A 24,942-nucleotide genomic window follows, 5' to 3' on the forward strand; every position below is an offset into this window, starting at 1 on the left:
AGCTTAAGGGCTAGTTCGTGCCTTTTGGGTCCTTAAATAAAAATACTTATGTGCATTATATTTTCATATTAAGTGACGGCTAAACGTAATTTGGAGTGTCACCGGTGTGCCTTCATGACAACTATTTGAAGCAAACTAATAGTAATTTTGTTTTTGAGTAAATCCAACGCAATAATGTTACAAAATCGTCGATAGTGAGGCTTAGTCATACTGTACCACATTTTATATCATTTTTATACTATAAAACGAGAATATTTTGTTTCTTCATAAGTCTTGAAGGATTGCCTACTGTTTAGATTTGCTCAACGGAAAAAAGTTTCGTATTTAGAATTAATAAATAAAAAAGTTTCTCGGCTTGTCGAACTTCAATTACTTTGATTGATGGTCGATAAATCGAGAGTTACAGTTACCGAAAAGAAAAAAAATAGTCAACAAACAACACATCGATTTTGAGTCACCGTCACTTGTCTAAAAAAAGTACTATATTAAACTATACCGGTCGGTTCTTTTCCGTACTGCACCGGCCCGTTCCGTTCTGTACTGTACTGTAATGTTCTATTGCAGTACTGTACTATTATTACAGTACAATACTACATCACAACTTTTCAAATCTAGCTTTTCTCTATCTCTCTAAAGATTGTTACTTTTCTTTCTTCTCGGGCTCTGTAAGACAGTATTCGTTATCCCTTCTGTTGATTGTTGTTTATTTAATTTTACTTTGTTAGCTTTTTCGAATACTAGGAGTATAATAAAACTACAAAAACCATAATTAGTCATACACGCTATCCTTTAAGGTTTTAGGTACATAGAAGTATTTTTTGACGGCGTATGTACATTTTTATATAAATCGTGAATTAATATTTCCTAGTAGTCATTCAAGTTCCATAAATGCAACTCGTACAGATAATCGAAATCGTGAGAGGTCTATAATCCGGTCGCCGAGCACTTAGAATTTCGTCCAATGACTCGTGCGATAATGATGTGTAGCTTGGGTCATTGGAGGAAATTCTACGTGCTCGGCGACTGGGCTTTAGTAATTGATAGTCACTATCAATAGTTTTTTTTGTAGTATTCCATTTGCATAGACCCCGATAGTACCAATTTATCGGATCTGATTTACCTACTATCGAAAGGTCCTATTTATCCAATTGAAACTTAGGCCCGTATTTCGAATCGACGCCCAATTTAATTCTATCTCAACCATAGAATATGCAAGTTTTTGATTGACTAAATTTCAATATTGAGACAATCACAGGATATAATTTGTGCCTATTTTTGAGTCTAGTCTCATTTAAGAATACAAGCTTTATAATAGATCCACTGTAATTTTTGGAATCAATATAAGGCGAGTGACAAAGGCATGCAGTCGCCATTTTGAATGAAGACAAAAATAATGTTTTGTCTGTGCGGGTTGTGAAATTTACCTACGCAATAATTAGTCTCATCAAAAGCATCTAGTACCGATTTAATGTCTATGTTTTATCACTGTATTCTCATACCATATCTCTCTAAGAAATAGATTTAAGCAACATTTCATATTAAGCATATTTCTCTTACTAATATCGTAAGCAGCTTACTCCCTTTTGTCTTAAAGCAAATTGCCTATGTTAGAAAGAGACAACGGTAAGTCTGTCATACAACGAATATTAGTAAGAGGACTCTGTTCTCTGTTTCACTGGCAGTCTTGAATAATTCAATACTTTAAGTACAAGTGTCAAATGTCTTATATATTTTTCCACAAACGGGAAGTTTTCGTTTTTGTTTTGTTCGCCTTAAAACGAATTTGGCAAGTAATACTCAAATTATATATTTTTTTCAGTAAACGGCTAAGAGCCGAGCTGTTTTGTTATAAACTGCCTTGTTAAGGATTTTCAAAAGTATTATTTAAACAATGTTCTCTGGTCATGTATTTTTAATATAGTAAAAAAGGTGAAAACGCAAAATTTTAAGGTGTGGCCTTATACTAATTGTATTTCAAGTAATACAGCAATACTTTCAGGAACAAATAATTCAGCATTAAATTAAGTCCATCGAAGAATAATAAGTGTTAGTTAATAGAAAATTAAGCGAGTATGTGAGAACGATTGTGCGAGATTTATTGTTAATTTTCACGGAAAAATTGTATATAGTTAATTAAATTATATTCCTTTATTTTACTTTAAATATTTTATGTTATATTAGTTTCGTTTTAACATGTTGTTTAAAGATTTTTTAAAACGTGTACTTGTGTGAAAAAAAAAAGAAAAAATTATATTGATAGATATTTGTTAAAGTGTAAATAAAAGGACTGCGAATCGTGATAGTACTTAAATTTACGAGTGTAATCAATGTCTTGAGTAATGCTAGATTTTCCTTTCTGCTTTTATCTGTTTGAGGTTGATTTGTCGTATGACTTTCTAATTTTTCGAACGTTAATGTGAAACTTGTGCGAGTTTTTCTCGATAGCTTCTAACGAGCGCGTAAACGCGAATTCATGTTAAATTCGAGGTGGCGCCGCCTAGCGGTACGCAAATGAAACTTCTATAAAACCCGTTTGCGCGCTTGAGTTAGAAGATTTAGTAAAACTGAGAAGGAGCACTCGAATTACTAGCTGCACAAATTTAGAATGGAATTTAATGTAATTAAAGCTGTAAGCGTGTCAATAGTTTCTTGGTGCAATGATTTAGCACTCCGGCTGTGAGAAATTCTGACGGTTATCGCTATTTATAATCCCACTCTTTATCTGTGCGGTATGTACTTGAAAAATCTCATTAAAATATCCTGTGGTGATGTTGACATTCGAAAAAATAGAGACAAACAACTCTTATACATACAAATCGTATAATTATGCATAAACTCTCCCACCTACGTTTAATCGAAATTACGTTAAACGTCCTTACGGAACAAAGGTTTCTCTGTGCTCATAATTATATTGATTTGTATGTAAAATGTTATTTAGTCAACCATTATTTAATTTACCATGTACCTTGGAATTTGTCTTATGTGATTCAGCTGTAATATTACAGAACTTTAATAGTTCCATCAATGTGAGAGTTACACTTAGTGAACGAATGTGAATTATTTTTAAGATACTCGCGTGTATTATGGCGATATTGTCTTGAATTTGTGAATCGCTCACTGTACAAAACAATATAGTGAATCTTTTACACAAATATCATTATTTTATTTTACCACACTATATCCTGTACCCATAGTCCTGTATTTTTCTGTGACTGTATTTTTGAACTGTCATGTCTATCTGTCGCTAAAGACGATGAAAACCCCTTTTTATCATAACGGTGAAAATATTAATATTGGATAGTAGGTATTTGCTAATCAAGTAGCCAATTCAGTTATGATTTATGAAAGAATATAAACATTTAATAGAAATCAAAGTAATTTTAATATAATATAGGTACCTAAATGGTCATAAGTATATTTAAAATTTTAGTCTGGCCTACTTTTATAATGAATCCAACCGTTTGGCCGAAACCTTTTTTCTTCAAATATCGTATCGATAGGATCTTTTCACATTTCACACATTCGTAACTTACGTTTTCAGCAATATGCGAAATTAATGTCTATTTTTTGTACTAACTTGACCGGCCTACTAGCGCCACAACACGGTGCATCCACGGTAGTACCAGGCCTGGCTCACTCCGCGCGGTACATCCGATAATTACCTACAGCGAAGCGCCCTGCCGGCGGGTATTATATCAGTCGAGTGTCACGCGCGCGCCCGTCAGGACGCTGGCGTGCGTTGTAGTATGATTATAATTCTATGATCGAAGTATTATTTAAAAATGGACATAAAGAGAAAGAAATATTGTGCGGCGTTCGGGTGTTTAAATTCGAAAAGAAATCTACCGGATTTATCTTTTTTTTTCGCTTCACAAAGATGCTGAAAGGTATGTTGGCCATGTAGGTAATCAATAATAATTCTTAGGATAGTATAGGAACCTAACCTACTATTACTACTGCTCAGAATGCGTTCGTTCGTTTCAGCCAAATGACGTCCACTGCTGGACAAAGGCCTCTCCCAAGGTTTTCCATAATAAATGCATACTTACCTACATACGTACTTCATTACAAATAAGTAGATTAATTATTTTTTCACTAGACAGCAACCCTAACAGCGTAAGAAGAGTTCAGAGGCACGCGATAGAAAGAGACAAAACTTGTAGGTGAATAAAATTGTAGGTACTGTTAGCGGGTTAAATCGAATCTACGCATTCCATCACTATTCAATCGATGACTCGTGCACTTCACTACGATCTGTCACTTGACTTTCGGTATTTTCGCGCGTATATTGATGCAAAATGTTTTAATGTTCAAGTTTGCTAATAAATGTGGTTAATAAGTAAATTCAGTCTTTATAGAGTTCAGAAGTGCGATCAGTACCCTTAAACTATATTAATTTGTACGATCTGTTGCGAGTTTCAGTGTGTAATGTGTATGGGACGCTACCTACAAGTTGATGAAAAGTACTTTATTTCTTGTACATTCTACTTAAATGGATGTTGTTCAGTGAAAACGGCATACTTAGTGTTCTAGTACGTGTGTATTTATAGTTTTCTGTGACTTTGAATGCAAAACTGATGTGTGAAAAAGTACTACTACAAGCATGTTGTGACAAGTTTCTGTGGTGACTTTGGTTTTGTTGGTGAAATATTTTAGGGTCAAGAATAGCTGCTGTCCTGTTCAAAGTCAATAGATCTTGTTAAAAAGGTCTTGAGGTGAAGGGTTGCATGTGCATAAATAACACATCTTGAAGGTGCAATCATTGTTCCTGCTTATCGGTGAGCTGTATCATTTTGGACTATTGAATTTTATTTTAAATAATAACATTAAAGTGCAGTGGAACTAGTATATTCAGTACAGAACATTTTGTGTGCAATATAAACTTATTTTAGAGTTTTATTGTGTGTTGGACACTTAAAAGATTTGAACAATTTATATTGACAAAACTTAATTTTCATTTTTCTAATGATTGATGGTCATTGTAGTGACTAACTTTTGATTGCATTTTATTGAACTATATGTGCTGTTAGTATAACAGTTGTGTGCATGTGATTTTTTGTGTTTTGGTTTTGGTTACTTGTGTAATAATGGGTCGGTCAAAACATAGTAAATGGTCACATAGTTCAAGTTCATCCTCTTCATCTGGTAGAATAAAGAAGAAGTATAAAAGAGATCTAAAGGATAAAGACAAGCGTATTGATGCCCTGGAGGGATTGATTAGAGAGTTACGGAAAACAAGTAATTATCATAATGAATCAACACCATCCCCGCCGGTTTCTGTTTCATCAGTGGCATGGGTGCCAAAGACTAATTTTAGTGAAGCAATATCAAAGCCAGTTGTGCGTTATGTGGGGCGTAATGACTTCATACCTGAGTTCAATCCACAAACTACATCGGTCTCTGTAGAACATTGGATTCGAAATTTAGAAAGCACCGCTAAGATGCATGGTTGGGATGAGCGTACCTTAATTTGTAATTGTACTGCAAAGTTGAGTGGTTATGCTAAGGGATGGTATGAGCAACAAGCATCATATGAGATTAGTTGGATTGAGTGGAAGGAAAAATTAATAAAGGCTTTTCCTTTCACTAAAAATAAATTATCACAAATCAGGGACTTAGTGAATCGAGTCCGGTTGCCTAATGAAGAGCCTATAGAATTTTATTACAATAAATTGGGAATAGGTATGTCATGTCAATTAAGTGATGAAGTGATCACGGAAGCCATCATTGGTACTCTTGGCAACAAATTATTAGAAGTTGGTGCGAAGTCAGCTGGGTGCCGAGACACTGCCTCTCTTCTCCAATATTTGGCCAGTATCAATAATTTAGATGCTAGTGTAGAACAAAACCAACTTGTGACAGCATTGAGAAGTGTCAGTTCTAACAAAAATATAAAATGTTTTGTTTGTGGCAAATTAGGTCACAAGGCAAGTAGATGTCGTAAGAGCAAGGAACACAGATATAAAAGTTCCTCATCTGGTGAAGATTAATTACACAATTAATTTTAGATTATTTGTTTTTCTACGCTTGCCTACGGGGCCTCTACAGCGTATACACTGTGCTTGCTTTCGAAGCCTTATATCACTATTCTCTGAATTATTAACTCCTTGCCTTCGGGGCCTACACAGCGAGTAATACCTGCTTTCGGAGCCTTAATTCACCTTGGTTGTAGTGGCTGACACTTGCTTCCGGGGCCTACACAGTGTTTTGCCTTAATTTGCTCTCGGAGCCTCACACAATACTATCTTCATGTGAATGATGACGCTTGCCTTTGGGGCCTCCATAGCGTATGTTCTCTTACATTGCCTTGTCTATCGGGACCTTATGGTGCTAGTCAATAATGCTTGCTTTCGGAGCCTAACAGCATTGGTTCAGTGTTTGCCTTAGGGGCCTAACAGCATTGGTTCAGTGTTTGCCTTAGGGGCCTAACATCATTGGTTCAGTGTTTGCCTTAGGGGCCTAACATCAATGGTTCAGTGTTTGCCTTAGGGGCCTAACAGCATTGGTTCAGTGTTTGCCTTAGGGGCCTAACAGCATTGGTTCAGTGTTTGCCTTAGGGGCCTAACAGCATTGGTTCAGTGCTTGCTTTCGGAGCCTAATAGCATCTGTTCAATGATTGCCTTTGGGGCCTAACAGTCTTGGTCTAGTGCTTGCCTTAGGGGCCTAACAGCATTAGTTCCGTGCTTGCCTTAGGGGCCTGCCAGCACTAACTCAGTGGTTGCCTTCGGGGCCTTGCCACTATCAGGCCACTCTCTTCCTTGAGAGGGGATGACATCTTCCTTGGACATCGTGGTGACAAGGCGTGATGTACGAGGACCGCTGCGACGTGGTGGTGGTGGAGCCTGCAGACGCTGCTGCTCCAAAGGTCATCTTCGGAGGACCGAAGATGTTGCAGGATGGCCGAGTTGTTAGCGGGTTAAATCGAATCTACGCATTCCATCACTATTCAATCGATGACTCGTGCACTTCACTACGATCTGTCACTTGACTTTCGGTATTTTCGCGCGTATATTGATGCAAAATGTTTTAATGTTCAAGTTTGCTAATAAATGTGGTTAATAAGTAAATTCAGTCTTTATAGTACGTAGTGCTGTGCGAGCTGAATTCCACTGTATCGCGTCGTAGCAAGACTCGCATTTATTTAAATCGTCTTGCGGAGTAATCCTTCTGTACCTGTACTATTACTTATTCTGTGGTAGTACATCGATAAAACGGGCGCACTTACGTAACAATCTATGGAAAATTACCAGGAGCGCAGAAAATGTAAAGAGTTAGTGGGTAGTCTGAAAAGTTGACGTCAGTCTCACGTAGCTAGAGAGAGACGGCAATACGATTAACTATAAGTGGGAAAGAGATGGGTGGGTGTTGCAAGGTCGGCTAACGTCAGTCGCATGTAGCTAGAGAGAGACGGCAACACGATTTACTATAAGTGGGAAAGAGACGGACGAGTATTAAAACTCACTCGGCTATTACTCCTACAGATTCATGCTTGTCTGGTACTTTGAGACTGTTACGAACGTTTCTGAGCAAATGTGGACATTTTTATTGTGAACATTTTTTGTGGATGGCGCGAGTGTAGTGAAAGTATGGAATGCAATTTTTCAGAACTTTAGTGTTAAAAAAGGACGATAATAATGTTAAAATAATGACTACTTAATATTTGAAGTTATTTTTATTTTGAAAGTCGGATAAAGACAGGATAAATTGCAGTTCAAGACTTTTTTATGCAGTCTTTTAGTTAGTTACTCGGTAGGTAGGTAGTTAGTAGATATTTACTACGTAGTCCAGTCAATGAATGCTTTAACGACGGTGTAGAGAGAAATCCCTGGAACACAATTTCTGACCTCGGGACTTTATTTAGACTAGTGAGGAGGTGAACATAGCAAAAGTCCCCGCCCTTAGCCCTTGAGCCGGCGGGGAGAGGGGGGTTTAAAGGTACCACTTTTCGGTTTTTCGCTTAATCCTCGGAAACTATGCGTTCTAGTGACATGGCTACTATGAACCAAAAAAAGCTTATTCAATTTGCTACAGGTGAGATAGTCAAGTTTTTCTATATCTTGTATAGTTTTCGCGGCATCTGCTCTAGAAGGTCTGAAATATTGGAAATTTTAATTTTGTCTTACATGTTCCCATCAGGAGAAAATCGACTAAATCAACATTGAGCAAACATTATAGACATGCGGGAGCATTTTAAGCCTAGTTCCAGGGAGGGGACTGCATCGTGCGAATATTTAGATGAACCAATTGGAGCCACTTTTGACTCCTGATCACTCAAAAAGTACTGAGCATTAACACTTCAAATTTGGCTCATGTGTTGAGACTTGCAAGATAAACATCAGCTTCAAATTTCATAAATATACCTCAAACGGTTATTTGGGTATTGACGTTCAAAAATAGTCATTTAGGACACTAAAATCTATCTATCACCTGTGAAATGTTAAAATTTCTAGATTTTTAATTGTTCCTTTGTATTTACACAACTACCTATCTGGATTCCAAATTTGAACCTTCAAGGTCATCTGGAAGTGGTTAGAATTTGGTCTTATAGGTCAGCCATGTAGATTTTTAGACGTCAATACCTAAAGAACCGTTTGAGGTATATTTATGAAATTTGAAGCTGATGTTTATCTTGCAAGTCTCAACACATGAGCCAAATTTAAAGTGTTAATGCACAGTAGTTTTTGAGTGATGAGGAGTCAAAAGTGGCTCCAATAGGTTCGTTTAAATATACGTACGGTGCAGTCCCCTCCCTGGAACTAGGCTTAACATGCTCCCACATGTCTAGAATATTAGCTCAATGTTGATTTAGTCGATTTTCTCCGGATGGAAACACGTAAGACAAAAATAAAATTTCTAATATTACAGACCTTCTAGAGCAGATGCCGCGAAAACTATACAAGATATAGAAAAACTTGACTATCTCACCTGTAGCAAATTGAATAAGCTTTTTTTGGTTCATAGTAGCCATGTCACTAGGACGCATAGTTTCCGAGGATTAAGCGAAAAACGGAAAAGTGGTACCTTTAAACCCTCCTCTCCCCGCCGGCTCAAGGGCTAAGGGCGGGGACTTTTGCTATGTTCACCTCCTAACTATTCTAAATAAAGTCCCGAAGTCAAAAATTGTGTTCCACGGATTTCCATCTATAATGCTTTATTGACTGGACTAACGGTAGTATTTATATTTGTTTCTTTAGAAAAAAAAGAAAAACCACGTCCTCATACACATTTTTTATGTTACCAGCTTATCAGTCTTGAGTTTTATTTATTTTAGTTTTCAATGTTGGTCTCCTACAGAAAGTTGTTATATTTGGACACCTTTCAGATCAGATTAATGAGGGTTTTGGAAGGCTACAAGCAGTTAATAGGCAGTTTTCTACGATTCAATCGAAGGTATTGAAATGAAACAAATATTGACTCATTTGAAACATCATTTTATTTTATAAAAATAAACGTTTTGACGACAAATAGTTTATAATATTCGGGGTCCTTACGAATTCACCAACTCATGTCAGAGTCACCGTCAGGAATGTTTCAAGACATTGTAAAAAATTCAGTTTTTACAAAAGTTACTTTTTTATCTTAAAACATTAACAACATTACATTTTCACATCTAAATCTAATAACGGTCGATCACTTTCATTTATTTTTACAATATAACATTAGCCCTTACGAAAATAATATTTTTATCAGTTGTTAATGACACGTAGAGCGCTTCGCCGGACCCAATGCCGGTTTTCATAAAATATATTCATTAATTTTCTTTTCGAATTTTAAGCCAGCTTCATTCAGAAATAAAAGTATCTGATAACTAAATAGAAACGCTCAATATAAGTATCATACATGGGGCATAAGTTTTCTTGTACAATTAAGACATAGTTACAAAATGACATATTTAGTTACAATTAGATACTGTATCAGTACGGGGTTCGATTATGCGGGGATGCTAATGCTAGTCCCAACGGCTAACCGAAGCACAGGACAACATTACAACAATGCAATCTTTATTAGTACACATTCGATAAAAATATAGAGAAATACATCACAAACTAAACACCGAAGACGTAATTTACCAAGTCTTTTTCAAAATAAACTACAGTTTGACTTTAGTTCAAACGTTAACTAAACATACGAGCATTGCATTGTGACTAGATTAAAGTAGGAAGGTATTATTTCAAATTACGTCACCTATCGAACTATTTCTTTTACTTTTTCAGTACGCACAGATAATTATAGTCCGTATACCAGGCTAAATGATAAAAAGCTCGTTCCAACATATTCTACATAATACCTATCATATAATATACACATGGCATACATACAATTATAGTGTAAAAACTAATATCACGGAACGCCGTATGCAAATCATAAGCTTTTCTATAAGAGATCGTACGCTACGAAAATATCGTATGCATTTGGGAAAAGAAATTTAAGTACCCTGTTAATTGAAACAAAAACGGGTAGGTATTGGCCGAATTCGATTGGTGTTGTAGGCTGGCCTCGCGGGTGTTTTCTCCTCTTTGTTATCCTGAAGCACTAAGTAATGGAGTAGGTAATCGATGAAACAGTACCTACACCATAAATTGCTTAAAGGTAATTCTGATGACATCCTAATCAAGATGGTAGCAAAGCGGATTTATTTTTGATAGCTTCTATCCACAGATCACAGAAACTAAAGGGAGATGTGACAAGGGGGCGGGGCATGCGTCGCAGCAATATGCCCAAAAACAGAACACATTGCTGCAGACGTTGCATTGCTTGCGTAGTACTAAAGATTATTCGAACGTTGAGTACTGATACCGCAGTGGATAATGAGCACACATTTTGATTACTTTGTGTTACTCTATATCTCTATGGATAACTTGTAAAAAATATTTATTATGAATTTTTGATTTGTTTCAGTAACCAAAATGTTGAAAATCGTTTAAAGACAAACTATGTACTTAATAGTGCTCCAAGATAAAACATTTGAAGACCGCACCCGCGCAGCCACCGATCTAAGTCTATTTACATCGCGCGTGTTCGCTATGACCCCTCCGCCTCGTGAGGGTCGGGGGGTTGTTGCGGGATGTAGTTCCATCTCGCTCGCACTTCGCTAGCAGGGGTGGGCGGGGGGTTCGAGGGGGGATTGCGTCTCGCTCTAACGACCGCTAAGTGGCGCTGTATGTAGTGCTCATGGGGCGCTAAAGCAGCCGCTCTGGTCAGGCACTCCTCGGCTACGGCCAGTTTGCCGCGTTCGACCGCTACCACGCAAAGGTTGTGGAGCGCTTGCACGTTCTCTGGCTCCAGTTCCAGGATGCGGCGGTAGCACTGGAATGCAGAAAGTTCGGGTTACTTATGAACTTCAAAATATAGTAAATAATAAAAAAAAAGGTAGGTAGGTTAGGAATAGTCTTGGGTAAACTTTTGCGATTTTGTTACATATGGCAGACATAGTTTTCATACCGACACAGAAAATTGTTAACAGTAACGCTATAATAACGTTCTGAAAAGCCTCCACCGTTGAGGGTCCAATCCTACGAACTAACAGCTTTCACTAAAATTAGGTTTAGATTCCGGGTTCACCGACATTATAGTACTGGGACTGTGTAAGTTTAGATCCCGCGTTCACCGTCAAGTACTGGGACCGTCAGGTGGGATAGTCTATTCTATTTTATAATGGAAATCAAGAACTTTTTTTTAAAATAATGTTAATAATATCGTTAACCCATAGTGGTAAGGCTAAATTAATTTCCTTGTGGTATCAGTGAGTTTACCACAATAGTCCAGCGGTGACGGGGTCGAACCCGCGTTCCATCACGAGTCGGCCAGTCCCTCACAGTTTAGTCGCAAAACTCCTAATTAAACGATTTCATTAAGGACTTACGCTCTCAGCTGCGTCCAAATCCTTGACGGAGTTGATGTAGATATCTCCCAAGAGCACCAACGCCTTCACGTGGTCGGGGTGATGTCGCACCAGCTGTTTAAGGAAGGGAGCTGCTTCCAGCGGCCTTCTTCTGTCTGCTAGTAGTAAAGCAAGGTTGAAGAGCGCGGATCGGAAGTCAGGCTTGAGGTGCACTGCTGCGCGGAACCAGCGCTCGGCGCATTCCGCGTCGCCTTCGTCCATGCACACCATGCCAAGGTTGAAGTGCACGCGCTCGTTTGTAGCTGGAAGGAATGGATTTAGAGTTAGAGGTATAATAACGCACATTGGTTGAAAGTTGAAAGGCAGCGATTTCAGAAGTGAGTCGCTTTAGACAAAGAAGTAGAAGGCATTTGTACTGGCTTCTGTTAAGCTTAGGATTAAGCGTTATTCACTGATCAAAATTGCCTCTTTTTTTCTTGACCCCAGTCAATTGTATAGGTTCTATTAATTATTATTAGTTTGGTCCATCAGCGGTGACTATCAGTAGTGTCTAGTGGTGGTCATTCATAAAATTATGGGCTTGAGAGCAAAATTAAACAACCCAACAATCGTCTATGATACTATACAGCAGTTACTGAAACTACTGGTGACCGACCAGTTGCGTTTCAATAACATTTTTTGTTCGTGTTTTGACACCGACTAGTTCGATCTCATAATCTAGCTAGATTTGGTACAGCCTACTTGATAGCAGAAATCATAATTACATATTATAATCTTACCGTCTTTATCCAGGAGTTTCAGCAGCCGCTGGCGGGCCAAATGCCTCAGGTCGGCAGCGCCCAGCTCTTGCAGCAGTATAGCGGAGTTCAACAGCGCTTGTTCATGCTCGGGTTCCAATTCCAGCGCTTTGTCCAGGTAGGCTAGCGCTTGCGACGCCTTGCCTTGTTCGAGGAGGACTACGCCAAGCTGGAAATAGTCGTAAGTAGCGGTTAGTGATATATTAATCCAAAATCAAAAAATCAAATCAAAAATATTTTAATAAACTTTGACAACTAGTGGCACTTATGAACGTCAAAATACAGTAAAAAAAAGGTAGCCTTTAAATATGTCCATATCTTTTGGGCCCTACCTACCAGCGCTTCAAGACAAACATAAATGGCAAATATTAAACCAAGATAGATAATAATATGTATGGCAGGTCCTAGCAATTTCTAGTGGTTGAGTTGAATGGTGTGGTACTTATATCAAATACTAGGGCGCCCGCGACTTCAAACGCGTAGATCCCATTTTACGCCCTTAGGGGATGAATTTTGCAAAATCCCGTCTTAGTGAGCACCTACGTTCTAAAAGAAATCATGCAAAATTTGAGACTGTAGCACTTGTAGTTTCTGAGATTTCGTGATGAGTGAGTGAGTCAATCAGTCAGTGACCTTTCGCTTTTATAAATATAAGTAGATTAACCATATTTACATTCTTCTTTTGAGTGGAATGCAATAAATTATTGAGTATCAAGTGCCTTCCAATATTGGACCCTCAGTAGTTTCTCATTAGTAAAATTGGTTTTACCTTTCTACAGTTTATTTAATTTAAAGAATCATAATTACAGCAAATGCCCCTGGTAAAACAGAGAGGGTCATCGTCCTGCAGTGAAGATCAATTGACCTGATGAAATAATCATTAACTATCATAAAATGTCTGTTGAAGGTTTTACTTACGTTGTAATAAATGTCCGGATTTCCACTATCATAAAGGAGTGCTCTTTCATACACTTCTTGAGCTTCCTTAGTCCTATTCAATTTGATGAGGATATCTCCCCTATTGATGTAGGCTTGTGTATAATCAGCTCGCATGCTAATCGCTTGCCGATACAGCATGTCTGCTTCTTCCAGTCTCGTCGCATTCTTGGAGATTAAATTGGCTAGGTTTAGGAAAACGTTTAGATGGTTGGGAGCTATCCTCGCTTGGTAGGACTCCCCGGGCTTTGCTTTTGGCAGTAGCGACTTTGCTTTGACGTAAGCATCCTCGGCCTCCTGGTATCTTCCCAGGTGGTTGTACGTTCTGCCGACGTTGATGTGAGCGCCGACGTCATCTGGTTGTACGCTGACTGCTGTGTTGAAGAATTCTAGCGCTTCAGCGTAGCTGCCTTCTGCCTCTAAGGCGTGGCCTACGTTGTTGTATAGCTTTGCGTTGTTGCGGTTCACCTAGAAGACCAGACGAAAGAAATATTAGTGATAGAATTGTCATAAAACAATCCTTGACCTATCTGTGAATTCGAGAGTACAAGTTAATAACTGTGAAAGAAGTGTGGTAATTTTGTAAGATACGGTCTTTGATACAAATGATGAAAACAAAACAAAATCAAAAAGATTTCTCGCAGATACGAGTAAGTACCTAATTCTAATGTTGAAACAGAAAATAATCAACGCAGTTTGAGTGTATTTTACCTTCAGTCCCGAAGCAAAAATGGAGTATTCAGTCTTCCAATCCCAGTTTCTGACGTAGGTCTTCGCGCTGAACGCCAGTAAGAGGAAAATAAGAGCTGCAGCGGCGAGCTTGGCCCGTTTCTTGGCGAGGAGTCGCCATCCATGGGCCACTAGCAGACACCAGCCCATGGAAGGCATGTAGAGAACTCTCTCGGCCACCACGAAGCCGACAGGGAAGAATAGGTTCGAGGCTGGCAAGAATGGCAGCACCAATAATGCTAGGCCCTGGAATAAGAAGGAAAATATTACTTTACAGGGTTCCACATGACATAATGTCTTTGTATATGCCAGCATCTGACATCAGTAGGCAAGGAGCACGGAATAGTCTATTAGATAATTTGCAGCTTTAATTAAAAATAGGTATCTAATAATTCAAACTTATTTAAAACTAACCGTGTTGGTACTTGGTCGGGCATTAATCAATGAAAGACTAATTAGTTTGGGCATCATGTTTCTGACAAATATAATTTGGTAGGTACCTGTAGTTACTACCTCCATATATTATTTCTTTAGACAGGGTCAAATGACACGGCCATGCCTATCAAGCCCGCCAAAGTTTAAGAAAAATTATGACTGCCATAAAACTTACCATAGAAAGAGCAGACGACCTGGTCCTCAAAGCATGTACTGCTGCAGCGATGAGGCTTGTAGCCAACGCGAGGGTGGCGAGGTTCCTTGGATCCCTCCACGAGCGGACCAAAGCCACTGTTCCCATCGTCCAGTCGCAGCATAGAGCTTCGGGTAACGTCAGCAGCCAGGCGTTGAGAGCAGGCAGATAGGCGAAGGTTAAATGCCTGGAACATGAAAAAAGAAACCATAACTATAATTTCTTTATTTTGGATCTATTGGGGCCCGGAATCAGAGTATTCTCTGTTTTGCCTAAGGTTAGCTGGTACAGTATGCCACATGGCATTAAGTTCGCCTTTTTGTACTGCTTTTTTTGTATGTGCAATAAAGTTTTTTAATAAATTAAAAATGCTTAAATAGGAATTATTTGTTTTTTGCTTGTAAAAGACGACGTATCAGTCTGATCGAGCAACTATCGACACATTTGAAACCGTTCAGCTAAATTGTTAACTAACACAAACAGTGATCAGCCAAAAGTAAATTGTTTACCGCTCAGCAGTTTAACCATCCATTGAATTGAGGCCTTAATCTGTTTGACGCATTATCACAGCACGAGAAAATAAATAAAATGATGCTTCGGTAAATTAAACTTGTGAATAAAATATTCCTTCCTGTTTACATTACCGGTCTAATTGATAAATCAATTTCGGTTCAAATTTATAACCGTTCACGTTTTTGGAGACACGACGGCTCGATTAGACGTTATTTGTCAATACCGGGAGAAATTGAATAGATAGCAATTAATTCCTGTCGACGAGGAGTCGGCGAACTCTGACTCTGGGTTGGGTTTTACGTAATTTTAAGCTTTCATTTAACTGGAGGGTGGAACTAGTGGGGTAAATCCGCCGTTAAACAGCGAGCCTGTCGTTAAATTAATGTGCTCCTCGGCCGCGTCGCTCGACACGAAAGTGCTGTCAAAGCCGGCCGTTATCCCCGATCTCGATTACTCAGTAAAGATCACCTTCGACTTGATGATGACAAAGTACTAGAGAGTTGATAGCCCTTATTAACTTCGTGTTCGGGGGCTTTAATTTGTATTTAATTGACAGAGTAAGAATTTTATTAACATGCCGGGAACACTTAATGGGAAATAGGTTAGGTTGTAATAACATTTAAGACTGTATAACTATTAACCAAAAGGAGGAGTCCGAGCAGAGTTGACAATACTGGTAAATAGCTGTGGCAAGCTATAACGAGCTTAGCTCCTGTTGGCTCTCCGTGCATTTGCAAGGACAACTATTAATCTACTTGCTAGGTAATTCCCACTTCTAAATGGAGTGGATTGCACACAGACCCATACATCTAACTATATTAGTACTTCAAAAGAAGGTTACTTGGCTGGTGGTGGAGCAGCGCCAGTAGGGTTGTCAAATCTTGTAAATACGGGCAACTGCTCGCCCATGTTTTGTAATCTTGCCGTTAGGAGCGCTAACGTCGCGCAGCAGACGGTAGCTACTAGGCGCATGGAAGCCCCATACATCTTAGGAGCTAGATTGGCTAGATTATTACTTCAAAAGGTTTTATTACCTGGCTGGTGGTGGAGCAGCGCCAGCAGGGTTGTCAAATCTGGTAAACACGGGCAGTTGGGCGCCCATGACGTGTAATCTTGCCGTTAGGAGCGCTAGCGTCGCGCAGCAGACGGTAGCTACTCGGCGCATGGAAGCCCCATACATCTTAGGAGCTAGATTTTTAACCTCAAAAGAAGGTTTTATTACCTGGCTGGTGGTGGAGCAGCGCCAGCTGGGTTGTCAAATCTGGTAAAGTGGTAAAAACGGGCAGTTGAGCGCCCATGACGTGTAATCTCGCCGCCAGGAGCGCTAGCGTAGCGCAGCAGACAGTGGCAACACGGCGTGCCGCCTAACCGCATGCGCAGCCCCATACATCTTAGGATCTAGATTTTTAACCTCAAAAGAAGGTTTTAGTACCTAGCTGGTGGTGGAGCAGCGCCAGTAGGGTTGTCAAATCTTGTAAACACGGGCAACTGCGCGCCCATGACTTGTAATCTTGCCGTTAGGAGCGCTAGTGTCGCGCAGCAGACGGTAGCTACTCGGCGCATGGAAGCCCCATACATCTTAGGAGCTAGATTTTTAACCTCAAAAGAAGGTTTTATTACCTGGCTGGTGCTGGAGCAGCGCCAGCAGGGTTGTCAAATCTAGTAAACACAGGCAGTTGCGCGCTTATGACGTGTAATCTCGTTGCTAGGAGCGCTAGCATTGCGCAGAAGACGGTAGCCACACGCGCAGCCCCATACATCTTAGGAGCTACATTCGCGAGATTAGGAGCTTAATAGAAGGTCTTACCTGGCTGGTGGTGGAGCAGCGCCAGCAGGGTTGTCAAATCTAGTAAACACAGGCAGTTGCGCGCTTATGACGTGTAATCTCGTTGCTAGGAGCGCTAGCATTGCGCAGAAGACGGTAGCCACACGCGCAGCCCCATACATCTTAGGAGCTACATTCGCGAGATTAGGAGCTTAATAGAAGGTCTTACCTGGCTGGTGGTGGAGCAGCGCCAGCAGGGTTGTCAAATCTGGTAAACACGGGCAGTTGAGCACCCATGACGTGTTATCTCGCCGCCAAGAGCGCTAGTGTCGCGCAGCAGACAGTAGCAACACGGCGCGTGGAAGCCCCATACATCTTAGGAGCTTGATTTTTTCATCTTTAGAGCTATATTAGTATTTCAAAAGAAGGTTTTATTACCTGGCTGGTGGTGGAGCAGCGCCAGCAGGGTTGTCAAATCTGGTAAACACGGGCAGTTGAGCACCCATGACGTGTAATCTCGCCGCCAGGAGCGCTAGCGTTGCACAGCAGACAGTAGCAACTCGGCGCGCCGCCTCGCCGCACGCGCAGCCCCAGCCAGAGCCCTTGCCCCATGCCTCTAGCCAGGACCAACGGCTGCCACCACCTGAGCTTCGGCGCTGGAAGAAAAAATAGTTTAAGGTATACAACGGAACTATTCCCACCGTTGCAACTCCTGTGTACAGCTTGACCGCCAATAAAAACCCAGACCAGTGAAGGTCAAGTTTGTCCTGGGGGAAAGTTAAGCTGTCATTGGATTGGACTCGCAACGAAATTAATCAGAAGAAAATGAAGAAGTTAGGGTTCGACTTCTCTCCTCCTAACATCAAGTTAGTGTAAGTGGCTGGCTTGATAGTTTTTATATTCAGGTATGCTAGTATTGACCAAAATTTTAACTAGTACGGGGAATCAGAACAAAGAAACCATTGAAATCAAGATTAAAAAGAAGTTGGCTCCACAGAGCGTAAATAATTCAGCACAAAACTAGAATATAATAAAACCGATAAATCAGAGGATTCCAGCGCAAACGAAATGAGCTTTGCGCTGCAACAGCTGTAAATACTATTTATCCCTCCAAGTTAGAACAACAAGAATCCTGCGGATTATAAAGTGCATTGTACCGGAGCAACGTGTCGACGCCAAGGAAATTATATTTTTCTATTAACTCCACTAAAACACTCCCCAGATAGAAAGTAAGACCAAAAAATAAACATTGAAACCGAGCGGCAAGCTGGCAAAAAGTAATTTCCATTTACAAAGCTTTGGAACTGGGTCGTAGGAATACTGAGTATTGAACCCGGGAAAGAAGATAATGTCGCTGTGTAACGCGACGAGGAACCTTAATACGTGTGCGTAGGGACCAAATTAGCTTGGCAATCTTGGCTGGGTCTTCGCTAGATCTGTCGCAATATAAAAAGAAACTCCTAGATAACGAGATATGACGCCTTTATGTGTCCCACTTTATTTATATTAGTGCATGGATTTACATTTCAGCGCTTAGTGTAGGTAAGCTGTGGTCTTACACTGAAACTAAAGTGGAAAGGAAATTAAGTAATATTAAACCCGAAACGGCAATCATAAAATATGGTTACGTAACTTCTATGTAATAATTTTAATACAGTTGCGAGGGATTCTTGTCCCTTGTTATTTTTGAGACAAGAATAAATTTGAGGATAATGATAAAATCACATTAAGGCGGTTTATCAAAAAGTCTTCTCTGTTAAGAGGACTACTTAAGTAAGATAAGAATTAAGTTTCTCAATTAAGAAGGACAAATAAGTAGGGGTGCCCACCAACCCTATTTGACAATCAAGAGTCAACCACATACCGTATTTATTTTGTTGTCTCGACTATAAAGGTCAGTGTACACTTAAACACTTCTGAGATTGCTTTCTTACCAATGAAACGACTGCCAAAATGCCGAAAATGTAAACTAAAGTAACCTAATTAATTAGGTTAATGTTGCTATGATAAATGATGCTACACAGACAAAGTTCTATGTATCCCCCTTCACGATGTCACACTATAATAATTTATAGCATCGCTGTTTTCGCCAAGGGTGAAACTTAGATATTTATTACCTCGCATCTTTTATTTTATGATTGTTTTGCTTGTCCCACTAACGCTAAAGGATTTGACGTGCAAAACAAAACTTTATTTCTATAGATTCTAATCGTGCTGGCTGCCGATATCAGCACAAAGGTTTTAAAAAAGGTACTTTTATGTTATGAAAAAGATAAGATCTAAAAGGCTTTTAAGAGGATCTCAAGAGTTTGTATTGAAGTCTTTGAGACGTTACATTGTAGAAGGTTTTTAATATCTTCTTAGACCCTTTTCTTTGAGTTCCTAATCTTTCACTACTACTAATGCTGCATATGTATAAACAGTTGCTTTTGACGCAGTTCCAAGTTTGGAATTACATAGAATAGGTATTGGACTACTTTTGGAAGTATTGGAGAACTTTAGGTTGATACCAATTCACTATTGTGTGAATCTACGAAATGTTTCTTTGGCAAAGCGTAATTCTATCCTCTATACAAATATTGTTTTTCAACTTTTGTACCATGTATCAAGAAATTGTTTGTGTTGGGACATATTTAAGATGTTTTGATTTTTCTATGGTTTCCTATTAGGCATATGACGTATGTGGCTGAAAAAACCATCAGAGACTTAATGGGAAGAGACGCAATTAAAAAAAACAAAGAAGGATCAATTTACGTTAAGAGATCATTTGAGTCAGAAGGTTACATTTTATTAGACGATCAAGTAACCGATGAGTCCCGTTGGGATTAAAGCCCATCTTTATGGCACAAGCCTCACTCTCAGATCCAATTAATTTGGCAGTTATACGAAAAGCGATCGTTCTAAACACAAAGCAATAAGGTCTAGAATCCAACTCATTTCTGGATTACTGTTAGTTATCATTTACCTTCTGAGCCACGAAGAGCTCATAGACGACGCAGACGCCGGTGACGGTGATGCCTTGCTCCTTGCACAGCATAGCAACGCCAACGCATGCTGTGCACGCCGCTACGTACCGCCAGTCTGGAATTACATGGAAATTTAAAGCAATTCTTAGTTTTAAACCAGGTTTGGTTTTGAGAAAAAGAATAAGAAATTCTTGCGTGGTTCCTGCAGAGTACGAATACAATATTATCACTTCCAATCTTGACGTGGATGTTATGAAAGTCGTCTTAGGGATAAAAATGCAAACATCAGGCCTCTGTAGCCCGTTTAACCAGTGTGGGGAGTGCAAGTCAAATTCTCCATTTGCCTTTGGTAAATTGGAGAGGATCGTGTTCATGCAGTGGAAACTAGAACCTAATGATGATACTTTACACACGAACAGACACAACAAATTAAATAAAAAATCGTAGAACCTAGTCATAAAGATTTGAAAAATTACGTGACACAAAAAATATTTACACTAAACAATCCACGCAATATATGCACATGTCGTGGCAGCTTTTATAAGGCTGCACTATACACATGTATTGATTTCAATGCTTGTTTCCATTTGATTGTGTATATCTTCTTAGCTGTTCTTAAATAAATAAATACTAAATAAACAAGGTAGTAAATATCTAACGGCTGGATTACTAGATTTTGAGGTGTATCATAAATTACTTTCCAAAAACGACATTAATGATTACTAGGAAAAGCCGAGCAATAGTCTTAATGACGAGGCCGATACTAAAAGTTCCCCAACAGTCTGCTATCTAAACTGGGCAGTAAAGGGGAAAGTATCTGACTTCTGCATTAAAGGCTTTCATTAGTATTAGGAGCGATATGAATGTCTCTTCAAGTTTTTGTTTCGGAAAATATTTATGTTACTTGCCTATCTACATTTGGTTTTGAGGTAGACTATTATTGACTTCTTGATCAAGTATCGAATCATTATGCTTCTAAGCACGTGTATTGTCGTCGACTATATCATTCTTATTTCTGCTACTGGACATTTAGACTAAGAGCTAGTGAACGCCAGACCTACGTTATTTTATAAAGGCTGAAAGTTTGTCAGCGCATGCTCCCAACATAGCTAAGAACCATGGCCAAACATGAAGTTTGGGTCATGGTGGCTTTGGCAGACAGACGGTACTAAAGGTGTGTAAAATACCAACTTAATTACGTCAAAGTATAAAGGCTGATTTTTTGATATTTCCTTCATAATGTTATTAGAAATGACGTCATTAATTGACAGACACCTACCATGGTGGCAGCCCTTAGCCAGACACCTTAAAGTTCATGAAAATGTAGTCCTACTTACGTCATACTATAAAAGCTGATATTTACATAAAATATTTGAACTATCATTTGATGAAGTTTCCTCATCAGCCAGACACTTCTGATGGTTCCTTCGCCTTGCCAGACAGCTTTTAGGGTGGCTTAAAGTGCGAACGCGAGGCACTATAAATATTGTTTTTTGTACTTTTTCTTAAGTTACTCAAGTATTTGAGTCTATAAATCATCATCTCATGTTGATGAGCTGATGATGGAAGGTAAGTACAACTCCTTAAGGCTTAGGAGTTGGGGGGACAATTCTTTAACCAGTATATATAAGTATAGTTTCTAAAGTTATTTGGGTGTTTGCATCAGCTAGTCATCATCCCATGTTGGTGGAAGGTTCAACTCCTTAACGCTTAGGAGTTGTAGGATAATTCACATCATGCTCCCCGGCGGAACTACTTTTGATTTAACTAGTGTCAGTTTCTAAAATAAATCTTTGAAATGTCTATAGAATTCTAGTCCTATTTTAAAAAAAATCTATGTCACAGGTTTGGCCGTATTTTGTTATTGAAAGTGGTTGCGCTGCAGAGTATCCTTCCAGCGAAACCATCACGATATATCTATTACTATGCATAGTATAATCAAATTTATAGTATCAAGTAATACTATAACAATTCTATATTGAATTAGGACCCCCAAATATTCACTAGAATTTATATACACGGAAAATGTGGTGCCACAAATTTTATCTTCAAAATAGTTACTAAACGCCTAGAGTAAAGTTCTTAGCAACATTAGCATTAACATAGGTAATGATAATGTTGCTAAGAACTTTACTCTAGGCAACTTTCAGAGGTAATCACTTTAAAATTAGGGATTACCTAAGCCTTAAGGAGTTGTACTTACCTTCCATCATCAGCTCATCAACATGAGATGATGATTTACAGACTCAAATACTTGAGTAACTTAAGAAAAAGTACAAAAAACAATATTTATAGTGCCTCGCGTTCGCACTTTCAGCCACCCTAAAAGCTGTCTGGCAAGGCGAAGGAACCATCAGAAGTGTCTGGCTGATGAGGAAACTTCATCAAAAGATAGTTCAAATATTTTATGTAAATATCAGCTTTTATAGTATGACGTAAGTAGGACTACATTTTCATGAACTTTAAGGTGTCTGGCTAAGGGCTGCCACTATGGTAGGTGTCTGTCAATTAATGACGTCATTTCTAATAACATTTTGAAGGAAATATAAAAAAATCAGCCTATCTGGGGGCACGGCAGTGCCCCCACCAAGTCGAGCAAAAAAGCGGCACGGCCGTACCATCCTTTTCTCGAAGCAATTCAGGCCATTTTCGACCGCCTGTAACTTCGTTGTGGATAAAACTAGAAGGCTGAATTTTCATTAGCTATGCAGGCATTGTAAAGACACGGTATATTTAAAATTTCATTCAATTTGAACCAGTAGTTTAAGAATTATAACGGGTCAAAGTTACTTAATTTTGTCACTCACTGACTGACTCACTGACTCACCGATCATCAAAACTCTAAGGCACTTCTAGCAGACCTAGAAGCTTCAAATTTGGAATATAAGTAGTGTTTGGTGTATGAATCAAGGAAAAACTAAAATATTTGGGGGCACGGTAGTGCAACCGCCAAGTCGAGTAAAATTTTTCAATTTCGGTCCAGTTTTCTAGATACATAACTGCTGTCTACAAAATACAAAAAGAAATGATATTTGGGGGCACGGTAGTGCAACCGCCAAGTCGAGTAAAATTTTTCAATTTCGGTCCAGTTTTCTAGATACATAACTGCTGTCTACAAAATACAAAAAGAAATGAGATCCCATCAAAAACAATACTTGTCAAAAAAACCAAGTCTCGCAACTCAGTTGTTCTACGGTAAAAAGTTGTGAGATCCATGTAATACCAAGTCCAGGCCAGGAAATCTTTAACGTTTTACATAAATATATTGACTTGGCCATCGCATGAAAACACGTGTAAATTAAATTATTTAGTGCGATGGCCAAGTCAATAATTTATGTAAAACGTTAAAGATTTCCTGGCCTGGACTTGGTATTACATGGATCTCACAACTTTTTACCGTAGAACAACTGAGTTGCGAGACTTGGTTTTTTTGACAAGTATTGTTTTTGATGGGATATACTTTGACGTAATTAAGTTGGTATTTTACTCACCTTTAGTACCGTCTGTCTGCCAAAGCCACCATGACCCAAACTTCATGTTTAGCCATGGTTCTTAGCTATGTTGGGAGCATGCGCTGACAAACTTTCAGCCTTTATAAAATAACGTAGGTCTGGCGTTCACTAGCTCTTAGTCTAATTGGCCTCCAAGCCCCAAATGATTTCTAGAATGACCAGTTCGAATTGGTCTATCGGCCTACATCTAGCTACATCCTGTGGCCTTTAGTATTAACAGCTTAGTTACTGATTCACATAGTTTTACCTGTATATCGTCTTCTGCTAGCAGCACGCGCGTAGCACAGCAATGCACCAAGGAAGAACAGTGACGATAGCATCTCGGCCCTGCCCACCACACCGGTTACCTAAAATGAAAAATATCCATTAAAATTGCTATTCACTACCGGCCTCACTTTACTATAAGTACCCTGAAAGAAAATATCCACATTATTTTAATCAGGAACAAGTAGTGGTGTTAACAAGATGATCCAATTGTCATCGACTGTTTGCGATAATCCAATTTATTCGATAGTACTTTCAATCAAATAAGGCCAATGTTGCCAGTATACCGTTACTAGAGTAAAGTCTACCAATAAGAAACACATCCTCAACATTGTTAGCCTGAAGAATTTAAAACATAATGTTACCAGCACCAAATCGAAACGTCTACAAAGTCAGCAGACGTCAGTTGGCGAATTGGCCACAAAAGTGACCTGTATAAAATATGGGGCTGTTAAAACAAGTGATTCTAATTGGAAAACGGACGTAAACGGTGAAGTTGAAAGATCGTCAAGTTTACTGTTAACTGTGTAAAGCAGAGCTGCTGTACCAAATAGGGTAGTGTTGTGAAGGCAACGCTGACTCGTGTAATTCTCTTATTATGGGAAAGTGTTTTTTGTACTTCTATTCTATTTATCATCGAGACTGATTACCTTAACCAATAGCAGCTATGAGAAGCTTAAACATTTTGGTGTCCTGAAAAAGCCGTTAAAGATTTTAATCGATTGTAGGTATATTCTACATCAAACAAAGGACAGCACTAACGTGTTAAGTATTTAGTCTTTAGAACTCAATATTATCGATAATTTAGAACGATAATCTTTAAAAAATCAGCACATCACTACCAAGTTTTTAAGCGGGCCGCCTGCATTGTCGTTTAACTGACCGTCACAAAATTTTGTTGCCACACTTCAAATATCATACAGCCTTTTACTGTAAGCAGAACCAGCAACGTTTTATGGTGGAATAACTTATTCACTGCTCTGAATAAAT

General features: G+C 39.0%; 2 protein-coding genes across 2 annotated transcripts in view; both read right to left on the minus strand.

Annotated features, from left to right (window-relative positions):
* Window positions 1-24,942, minus strand: part of LOC135073117 (glutamate receptor ionotropic, delta-2) — a 108,203-nt gene that overhangs the window by 39,598 nt on the left and 43,663 nt on the right. The window lies entirely within an intron of this gene.
* The window catches only part of LOC135073476 (protein O-mannosyl-transferase Tmtc3-like), a 181,039-nt gene continuing 165,507 nt past the window's right edge, over window positions 9,411-24,942 (minus strand). The window contains exons 4-14 of the mRNA XM_063967660.1: window positions 23,936-24,035; window positions 20,176-20,291; window positions 17,647-17,866; window positions 17,253-17,400; window positions 16,480-16,692; window positions 14,915-15,119; window positions 14,287-14,550; window positions 13,558-14,043; window positions 12,622-12,808; window positions 11,864-12,144; window positions 9,411-11,307 (exon numbers count right to left, since the gene is read on the minus strand). Coding sequence (XP_063823730.1) covers window positions 11,023-11,307; window positions 11,864-12,144; window positions 12,622-12,808; window positions 13,558-14,043; window positions 14,287-14,550; window positions 14,915-15,119; window positions 16,480-16,692; window positions 17,253-17,400; window positions 17,647-17,866; window positions 20,176-20,291; window positions 23,936-24,035 — 2,505 coding nt within the window. The 3' untranslated portion in view covers window positions 9,411-11,022. The remainder of the gene's footprint in view (window positions 11,308-11,863; window positions 12,145-12,621; window positions 12,809-13,557; window positions 14,044-14,286; window positions 14,551-14,914; window positions 15,120-16,479; window positions 16,693-17,252; window positions 17,401-17,646; window positions 17,867-20,175; window positions 20,292-23,935; window positions 24,036-24,942) is intronic.

Source organism: Ostrinia nubilalis, chromosome 7 (genome assembly GCF_963855985.1).
Source record: "Ostrinia nubilalis chromosome 7, ilOstNubi1.1, whole genome shotgun sequence".
Lineage (NCBI taxonomy): Eukaryota > Metazoa > Arthropoda > Insecta > Lepidoptera > Crambidae > Ostrinia > Ostrinia nubilalis.